General features: G+C 31.7%; 1 protein-coding gene across 2 annotated transcripts in view; it reads left to right on the top strand.

Moving 5' to 3' along the window:
* LOC150089315 (lachesin-like) overlaps positions 1-8,365 on the top strand; it is a 758,400-nt gene extending 750,035 nt beyond the window's left edge. Inside the window, exons 9-10 of one of the 2 annotated variants that reach the window (XM_090368493.1) lie at positions 4,675-4,764; positions 7,693-8,365. In XM_090368493.1, the coding sequence (XP_090224619.1) occupies positions 4,675-4,764; positions 7,693-7,799 (197 nt within the window). In that variant the 3' untranslated portion in view covers positions 7,800-8,365. The remainder of the gene's footprint in view (positions 1-4,674; positions 4,765-7,692) is intronic. The other variant, XM_090368494.1, reaches the window with a different exon arrangement.
* The last annotated feature ends 2,641 nt before the right edge of the window (positions 8,366-11,006 follow it).

Genomic DNA, 11,006 nt, shown 5'->3' on the forward strand with positions numbered 1-11,006 from the left:
CAGGTTTAAGTTCTCATTATTTCATCAATTTCCAGTTCAAAAGGTAAAGGTGCTTATTACAGAAAAATAACATGAAACTGTCCAAGTAGAGTTGCCTGTCAACGCTCTTCTTACACAATTTTAGTAGAGTAGAGTTGACAAGGCACTTCTGGTGTCATTGGCTCTAACACATTTCGTGTGACACCTGATCCATTTCTCTCTTTCGTTGCAAAATTTGCACTTTGTTGATTTAAAAAATTATACAGTAACAGCTTTCTATATAGTTCAAACAACATAATAGGATAATCTCTTATTATACTGTAATGGAATGTTATCCTATTACAATAATTGAAATTGGTAATTGTAATTACTAGTCCTATTATGATGTTCACCGAAAGATAACAAAACAATTGTTGAAATATCTTAACATTGAGATATTATATCGAAAGTGTTAAGATAAAGATATAATATCTTTGTCTTTTGTATTATCATCATTAAACCATACGGTTTGTAATTCCTTGAGCGTTGAAATATTACACATCTGAAATATCATGAGTTACAAATCAGACAGAACCAGCACAGTGTTCTTGCTTCTAAAAGGAATAGGAAAGCCAATGCCAAAAACTTTAATTAATAGTTTCATGATTTCTGAAAAGCTTTTTGACGTATTAAAATTCTTTTCAACAACTAAATTTTATCTTGTTTTCCTTTGCTTTTTTAAGTATTCTTTCATGCCATTTCTTTTGCAATGCACTAATGCAGCATCTATTATGAGATGGCGTTATGAGCTGGCTAAAATTACAAAGCATTATTTAGTACGCGTTTGTGGAGATGTCTAAGAACAACAAAATCATTTTCTCTCATAAATATTGAGAGAAAACAATTGGATCCTAAATGCAACCGACCTCAGCAATTTGTGCAGGGAGGTGCATGGGGAAAGAACAATTCGAAATATTCCTTTGCTGAACCAAACTCATCTTAAATGCATGAAATTTACATGCAAGACACATTGATGCTTCATGACTAGAGCTCACCTTATGTAAATGAAATTAATCCAAATAAACATAACAGAAACGATGTTGGTTTAGTTCTTTTAAGATACTAATGAATTATGAATAATTAATAGTTTACTATATAGCGAATTGATACTGTACACCATTTTTAAAATTTTACATAAGTTTTCCTTAATTACTAAAGGGAGGTAAAACTAATAAAAATAGATGTAGAAGTATTTTTAATCTTTTTTTTGTAATTCCAGTCAAAAGCCACCTTACGTGAGTGTGCCAGATTATTCACAGCAAAAAGATTTATTCTATTGCCTGTCATCGTTAGACTGTTTCTTTAAAGACTAGGTCAGGTTGATCACGACACCGGTTTGATGCCGTGATTTGGAACAATTTGTCATTTAAAACTGTTCTGAGATTATTGTGTTAAAAGGCAGGTAATTAGTAAGACTAATTGAGATTTTTCTGCTTCACTAATTCGATGGTATCTTACAAAAATTTCTTTGCTTTTTGCGAAACCGCATTTGTATTAAAAAGATGAACTACTACTCTCATTTTAACAACCGGTTTTCATGATCATGCGATTTGAATATATGGTAGACTTAAATGTTTAATAAACTAAATTTTTTCTTTTTCTTTTCGTCATCGACATTTATTAAGAAAGTATGATGTTTAATTTTTGAAATTGAAGAAAAACTAAAAATTAATTTAGTAAAACATTAAAGAGTGTGTAACTTTCCGGAGTCACGTAGTTGGAAGGTTACGATTTTGAGTTAAATTCATGCTGTGTCTTTCTTTGTTGTTTCACAAGAGACAAAGTTTCACTATATCAAGAAAAAAAAAATGTCACAGAAATACTGGCTTATAAACACTAAATAACATATAAATATCAAAACAGAATAAACCCAAAGATTAAATTGTCTAAATTTTAATTTTGGAAATCGGTTTATTATCCGGATTAATCTTCGCAATTCTTTTTCTCAAAAAAAGATATTATAGAAGCTATCATAGTCTTATATTAAAGTATATATATATATATATTTTTTTTTTTTTTTTTTTTTCAAATGAATTTGATTATTTGCGATTCTAATAAACAACAAATTTTGAAAATAGTCCAATAACATTATGCAATCATCCAAAATTGTTATTTTTAGCTAATCCTACATAATTCACTTTTCATTCATTTTGAAAATTTAATGCACGACCGTTACTTTTCTCTTCACATGTTATTTTATTTAAAAACGTAATTTGAGAATTACGACTTTTGTACCTGAAGTAACTAACTCCAAATCCAGAAACAAAAATTACCTAATGATAGAATATTTGCTTGTCATATCCTTTTCGTTTTAGAGCATCAGCGTTTTGCAATAGATAGAATGGCACTGTTTCAAGCTTCCTTTGTTACAAAAAAAAAAAAAAAAAAAGAATAACATTTCCGATAGCATTTTTGTTTCCGACTGCTGTTTGTCAGTCTCATTGCTGCTGATCAATACGTACATAGCACTTGATCGGAAAACCTCTGAGTGTTGTACTCTGTAAGTGTCTGGCTCTAATAATCTGATTTCTCTGGAGCACCTTAGGACAACTTACAGTGTTGACATTTGCTTTCACTTTCATCTATACAGAAGTTCATAAGTACACTTGACCTCAAAGTATTAAGTTAAAATTACGTATCTTAGTTTGTTTAAGCCTTTTAAGAGGACTATCTACCCGTCTTAATTAACAAGGCAGAACTGTAGAATGTTTTCCGAAGCTCTGGCCTGGCCCCTTGATAGCTAATAAATGCGATGTGACTTCAGGCAACTATTTCAGGTTTATATAAAACTTGAAAATAAGATGGTCTAGTTTCACTTTAAAAAAAAGTTATTCTTCTTATAAATAACACTAAATATATTTATTATCAGAGAACATCTAGGGAAAATCTCCAATAGCAAAAAAGGAAGTTATTGCAGTGTTTGTTTCACGTATTTTACATCTTAATGGTAAATAATACCATTAAAATACACAATTTGAAATCCAATAATGTACAAGCAAGCTTAATCCTGATATATGGAACTCATTTTAGATTTTGTTTGAATTTTTCTGGTGCTTCAGCAACTATGGCTGTAGTTCACCTTGTTTAGATGAATTCCGCATCTCATAGGGATTAAGCTTGTCTATGCAATACTGGATTAATTATCGGAACATGAAGCATTTAACGAAAATTTATTTAAAGTAATTATAATATAATAAAATATGTATAATTAATGCAGAAAAATGAGTTCTCAGCCCTACTTCCAATAAAGAACTACAACACGCTAAAAATATTTTTTTTTTTTTTTTTTTTGTTTCAGCATGTAAAATTTCTTTGCCATGTTCATACCAAATACGATCCCATGCATTAAAATCCATTCAGCGTAGGTACGTAGTTATTCAAATAGTAATATTTGAATAGCAATTAAATAAGTTTAATAGCAATTAAACAAGGATTCTGAGAAGACCCTAAACATTCAAACAAAAAAATAAATATTCCTCTCTGGTGGCACAATGAAATGGCGTGTATGAAATAATCAAAGAATTATACTGAGTCCATTATTCAATGCTCCACATTCTTGAGGCTTCAGTCATATCGAAATGAGTTAACTTGCACTATTTCCCAATTCAATAGACTACGGTTAGTTCCTTCATAATCGAGAGGAGTAGAACAAGAAATTTCTGAAGGTGGCGACTAAGAATTCTAATTGGAATGCACAGTTAGCTCCTGGTTAACAGAGTTTCGCAAATGATACATGATTCCAACTTTAACTGTTTTTTAAACTGTGCTTTTTTAGGATATTTATTTTCTTTCCATATCGATGACCACATACGGTATAGTACCTCCTATAATCTTCACTATTACGTTGCACGCAGTTGCCTTAGGGAGTTCTTAGAACCTAAACTAGCAAGAATTAAAGTTCTAAAAGTAGTTACCGCTTTTAATTGTACTTTAATCATGAGTACTCTGAAAGCTATAATTAAAAGCATGATGAATTTTAATCATAGAAACGATGAAATAAAGGACGGTTTATTCTTCCTCAAGAACTTTCTATGTATGTACAGTTCAGAAAGTAAAATTTTACCTATATACTACTGTATTTATATGCGCGATAATCATGTGATCGCAAAAATATTGCTCCTTTATAGTTTTATAATGTAACAGAGGTTATTTCCACGTATTATATAAACCAGTTATTACAGACACCATATTTTAGGCAAACACATGAATCTCCCTGCAGTTCCTTTAAATCCATTAGTTATTTATATTTTTTACTAGATTTTAAAAATTTTACATTTCATAGCCAACAAATGAACGTAATATATTTCATTTCTAAACTTGCTGTAATAAACTTCATTTTAATAACTTTTGTTGAAAATGAGCTTTTCTGTATTGTAGAATGTCTTCCAGTATAATTGAATGCTATTCTTACATAAGTAATATTATTACTTTAATACTGTGTATTGCAATTAATTAAAATTTATATCGCAATATGCACTTTTATTACTGTTAATTGTGAGTGAACAATATTTAGTTAAAAATGAGATCTGTGCAAATTATTGGATTCTCGGCAAATTTTAAGGCCTTCGTTTTTTTTTTTTATTGTAAAATATGGCAGATAAAATCAACTGCTCTCCCTTAAAGTCTGTTTAACCAGACTCTTTCATTTCCTTACAGAAGGCAAATACGAAATGTCAGATGATTCCTTAACAAAGGAGCAGAATTCAGCTCTGAGACCACCCTCCCATCGGCCAAATGGAAACGGAGGTCAGAGAAATTTGTCAATAATCTCTAGCCAGATAACTTTATTTTTTATAATGTAATGATTCCATAATGTGTTCTGTAGATAAGATTATTATAAAAAAGTTTTTCACATTATAGGCTTATCTTAAATTCACTAATATAGGATTTCAGTGCATGATATTCGGCCATTTATTATAAACTCTCCAAAAAATCTCGCTTATTTTAAAAAGAAATTTCGGATCTCAGGTTGTAAATGCAACAAATTTCTTCAAGGAATTCTACAACTTTATCAAGAAATATGTCGTACCAGAAAGAGCACCGAATTTTGTTTTCTTGTTTTTCTGCGTATAATTTGGCATCAATTATATTATATTCACTTTTTCGTTGAAGAACCTTGCAGGACAACTCCACGCTGTTTTGAAAAAAAAAAAAAAAAAAAATGTAATGTAACGATGAACAGGGTTATTAGAAGCCTATTAAAATCACTTGTTGATCTAAATTATGTAACGAATGGAAAATACTCCAAATTTTGAACAGCTAATCGATTGCCATATAAAAGGCAGATATGAATATGAAAACAATATAATGCGCTCTGATATTTTCCAGTATTTTTCCAAGTAACAATTTTGAACAACATTGCCAACCACAGAGAATGATAGACCAAATACACGCAAAGTAAGATATAGTTCTATATATTTACACATTTCTATTAAAAATGTGTAAATATATAGAATAACATGCCATTCACGCAGCATGTTATTCGCAATGATTCCTCCGCTAATGTCTGTTGGTGAAGTTCAAGACCTTTGCGAAAGCATGGATGCCGAAATGATACGATTGCACCTTCCACCATTTGTGTGGGATGCACATGAAAATGAATATAATCTCAAATATTACTAAGTTCTCATGGTCGTGAAGTGTCTGTGAATTGATATAGTTCAAAAAGACAAACAGTTGGAGCTTGATATCTTTTCATTGTTCTCGTCTTCGAGGAAGATCGCGTGGTTTTGGAATGGTCGTAATCCTCACTAGCAGAAGCCTCAGATGAAATTTAAAAAAAAAAAAAAACATCGTACTGTAATAACACACAATATCAGCTGAGCCAGAAATTGCGCGGAATTGACGATTGGTTGTCCATCAGTTTTGGTGTGGTTGCCAATGTTATAATGGAAATGTGTAGTTCTGCGTATTTATACACTTTTCTTAAAAATGGAGACAACAAATAACGAAATTGCAAAATTAGGAGTTCTCATCGATAAAAGAAATCTCAAATATGCTAAAAAATATACAGAAATATCTCAAAAAGGGGAAATCTTAGCTATTCTCTCATCCTAAAAAGGTGAATCTATAGATTATGGAAACTGAGTCATCGCTTCTGCTAGTAAATATTGCCACCTAGATTAGTGAATAAGCATATTGTCAGCTCTCTAGTGACATCCTTTATTCGTATATCAGCACAAAAGAAAGACACGCGATAAAACTTGCATAGTTCGATCATTTGGTAATATTATGTTATGTAGCAATATTGACAATAAATTTAATTTAAAATTAATATTTTAATGCATTAGTGGTCAAACTAAGCATTAAATTTGATTGTCTGCATTGTTCGTTCCCAGACAGTGACGGTTATGAGCTGCACAGGAAACAGTGCAGAGTATGAATAAAGCTGAATTACACATTCGAGCTATTTTGAGATTTAAATTGGTGTATACTGAGGAAAGTATTTCGTTTCTTAAAGCTAACAAACGAAACAAGTGTACCTGTAACTGAGATAACGTGCGAAAACTACATCGTTTTTTGGCATGATCTCTCACAGTTTGCGTACATATGATCTCTCATACCTGATGTTAACTCTGTTTTGCAGACAGTTAACCTTAAAATCAGTAAAATATTTTATCATAAAAACTAAAACCCTAAATAAGGCTGCCAATATGACTATCAATAGTTACAAAAAAAAGACGGCAGAAGTGCAGTTGAAAAATGTAACGTAATATTTGTCTGTACATAGTTAAAATTATACAAAAAACATCAATACCAATAATGCTTTACACAAAATAATTTCTCGGAAACTCAGTAGAAAATATTACAAATACTGTGAAATTTCGGTTGCATATTCTTAATATGACTAAGAAAACGGAATATAAAATAGAGAGTTAGTGTTTGATGCAAGTTGGAGTATAGTTGGGTATATAAACTTAAAATTTCGGACCCCTGTTTTTACATGAGGAATAGAAAAGCCGATAGCTCTCTGGAGTGAATTCTACACCTCCTCTTGAGATCGTCAAACTATAGCTCAAGATGAGTTAGCCTTGAAGAAATTCTTGCAGTTGTCGACAGAATATGAAGAAAATCTTTGTAGTATGTCCTTTAAAACGTCCATAGTTTGAAGAGGAAACATTTCAACCATAAAACCCCAGATTATTCATTCAGAAAAAGCACCAACCAGGATATATACCTTAATCATTTTCTAATTGAAGTGTGGGTAATATGGACAAAGAAATTTTTTGAAAAAATTATCGACCAACCGTGTGAAGAATTAATACTGCAAATGTAGCCAACAAAATGGTTACTTAAAGATGGAGCACATTTAAATAAATGCCATTATTTGTGGACACTGATGATCAAACCGCCTTTTCGAAATCTGTCTTCATGTTATATTAATAAAAAAAAAAAGACATAACTGAACGCAAATTTAAGGATAAAGAAAGTAAGCAGATATTAAATTAGAAGGAAAATATAACACTGATTTCTGGGATGTTACACATGATAAAATCGTGCGTAACGTAAGCGCAGAACGTAAAATTAGTGATTCTGAAATGAAGTTTCAATGTATATTATCAATAAATCCTTTTGTGTTTCTTCTATACATAAGAAATAAATAATTAATTTAAAGTGATTTCTGTTGATATCTTTGCTGTTTTAAAACTAAAAAACTTTTCGTTGTTTTTCCAGGGATTTCCAATGCATCGTCCAATCGAAACCTCGTATTTTTATTGTGTGTTTTTAGTTTTGTATCCCAGACAATACTACGAGAAACAACAACAGTATTAGGAACTTAGGCTATTAAAGTGTGCTTAGAAGACGACAAAATATTTTAACTTATCATCCTTTCTTTTTTACTTGCATCTGACAAAACTAAAAACTCAGAATAACTAGCGAAATAATGCCGATGATCTCAAAAACAGCGGGCTGAATTCCAGCTTACAAGTGAGTATTGATGAATGCAAATATGCACATATTCGAGCTGAGAAGATTTATCACATGACCATCCAGTCCAAAAGAAATGAAGGAAGAAAAGTGTATCGGACGTCTTTCAGAACCGACCTATGACAACTCTCCAAGAAATCAAAGAAGTTTCTAGCCATCAGATACCATATAATAGCGAGATAAAGAGATTGCCCTCTTTCGTCTCCATAAATGTAGGCCTGAGAGGAGGTTTACTTTAATAAAAATGCAAACGTCCATTTGTTCTGTTTGAAACTATCAGTGAGCTAGTTAGTCTAATTATTTATTTTCATTTAGAGGTGTTGCATCAAGATTACTCTATGTTATGTGTGGCTACTCAGGTATACACAGACCAATCTCCGAACTCATATCCAACCTGAGTAACACTCTGGACAATTAATAAAACAGATAATGGCAGTGTAGGACAGCTTAAATTCTACCTAGAATAAAAGATAGTTTTGTAAACTTTTGCTGACTACACGAAAGAGTAGTTGGAAAACTGTTAAAATGGTTGCAAAAAAAATAAATAAATAGCATTTTTGATGTTGAAAAATTCGCAATGTTCCAATATATGTAGTGTATGGTGAAATTTGTGAAATGGTGTAAAATTGTATTTTTTATTTTTATCAAATGAAACTTCTCCAAACCTTATATTTGTAGTTATTTTGTTTAACGAAGTATACCATTATTGAAATTTAGGGAAATTTTTTAATTGCTGACTATGAGGCGTTCAATAGGGCAAGTTTAATAAAATTGCAAAATTTAATAGCCACATCAATATTTAATTAATGAAACATCATTATTGTGAATGGAATGTTCTTAACGGATTTGGAGAAAAAAAAACAAAAAAAAGGAAATGTTTTAGTTATACCAATGTGAAATTATGAGTCATTCAATGTAATTTCATTACCTTCATTTTTTGTAAATAACGCACTCATCATCAGATGTCATTCATTTTATGTACCAACTTCTGTACATTGTTAACAGCGTTGGTTGGTTATTGCGTAGAGAAACGAATACCTCAGTGTTTATAAGTCAAGTGATAGAATTTAATAAAATACTGTTTTATGAAGATTTGTCTGATTAACTGGAGCAGTAAATGCTCACTTAGTTAATTTTTCAAAATGTCGCTATTAAAATCAGAATATTGCAGGTTTAAAAAAAAAATCGAATTTTAAAATACTAGAGGATTTGGAGTAGATTATACATTTAGCATAAATCCCTCAAGTACAGTAATACTTGAAGTTTATTCTTAATATGTCTAAGTATTACCTTTGTTATTATTTTTATTATGCTATTTTTAATAGTATTACTGCATTTTTTTTATTTAACATAAAATGAGCTGTAATCCTGGAATAATGTACAAGGTCGCTCTTGCTAACATATACGTTTCCTCAAAAAAAAGTAAGGAGCTGTTGAGGAATATAAAAAGAAACATACTTCTTATATACACCACTTGCTAAATTTGTTATATTAACTTTAGTATTTATGTATACTTTTTTTTTTAATATGTCATCACTAGTGAGCTTTCGGTCTTCTTTAGATCAGTAAACCACTCACCACATGGTGAGTGGTTTACGGATGCTTTGATTGTGGACAAAGCCTAGCATTTATTTGGTTTCAATGTAAGGGAGCCAGCAAAGACGCTGATATGATTGTCATTACTACACGGTACCTTTAAAAAAGAAAATTGATTCCTAGAAGGCGCAATTCATTTCGAACAACATGCCACCTTCGGCCAGCTGTAAACAGAAAATTGAGTTGTTAAAAAAATATCATTTAAGATAATACGGTAGGTATAAGTTTCATATTGCAGTGAGCATATATATATATAGCATGAAAGATTCAATGCTGAAATGAAAATACATAAATAAATACGAATATATATATATATATTTATTTACGCATCGGGTTCTGTGGCCGTAATGCACCTCCCAAAGTTTTCGCACTACTCTGATCCAAGCGGGATTCGAACCCGCGACCTTCGGGTTGCCAGGCAGACACTTTAACCACCGGCTAGCCCGGCCTGCAATAGAACATATATTGCACGTGATATATGTATCAAATACAATATATACAAATGTCTCAATCTACACCACACCAACATTTTTACGATACGCTAGTCTATTCTAGTCAAAACTATTATTGTAAGTGCGTTCGTTGCCGATGTTGATGTTTCAAAGAATATTTCTTGGTGCATTAACCAGTTCTTATAATATTGTCTCAATCTTTTATACTGTGTGTCATGTACACATCTGTTCACCGCTCAATATGCATGTTGTACCGGCTGAAGAAATAACTGAGAGGATCCTCCTTTCTCTGTTCGAGATCGGATAACTACTACAGTCCCAAATGAAGAATCTCAGATGAGAACAAACTTTGTTGTCCTCATCTGAGACCGACTAATTTAGCAACGGTGTGGCCAATGTGCTAATCGCGAGGACTGCAGAGATGGATAGTGGTGCGAAGTCTTCACCAATTTAATTATATTCCTCAGTAAAATACAGCTTTAACGTGCCAAGCTATATTTCCGTATCACCAAGATCCAACTATCGTCCTGCTTCTAGAGTTCACATCTTCGAGGCTACTAAATCAAATTGAAAACAGTTGTATTCTACCACTTTGTTTTGGATTGCTCATAAATATGTTAACGTGGAGAAAAATATACCTGGGAAGTTATGGAATCCTCTGACTCCGAATTAGTTACTGCTTTTATCACTACTGCGAAATATTCAACATTTAAAATAGTTTTAATTTCAGTAATACCATGGGCTAGTGGATCGCGGAGCTAAAACTCAATTTTAAGTACAAGCAATCTCTACATAAACAAGGAAAAGAACCAAGCCAAAACAGAGTCTGAAAACCGGCAGTTTCCAGATCTTCCTGTTTTAATGACACAGGCCAATAAGAAATATATTAATGCTACCCTTGGTAAGTACAAAGCACCTTATTCAATTCCCAATGCAATCATCTAATCCATTTAAATCTTGAAGACTGGACGGAATGCGCCTTTTATTTGTTTTGTGACAGTTCTGTTAGGA

The sequence above is a fragment of the Mastigoproctus giganteus genome, chromosome 2 (genome assembly GCF_048544385.1).
Source record: "Mastigoproctus giganteus isolate SK-2022 chromosome 2, ASM4854438v1, whole genome shotgun sequence".
Classification (NCBI taxonomy): Eukaryota; Metazoa; Arthropoda; class Arachnida; order Uropygi; family Thelyphonidae; genus Mastigoproctus; species Mastigoproctus giganteus.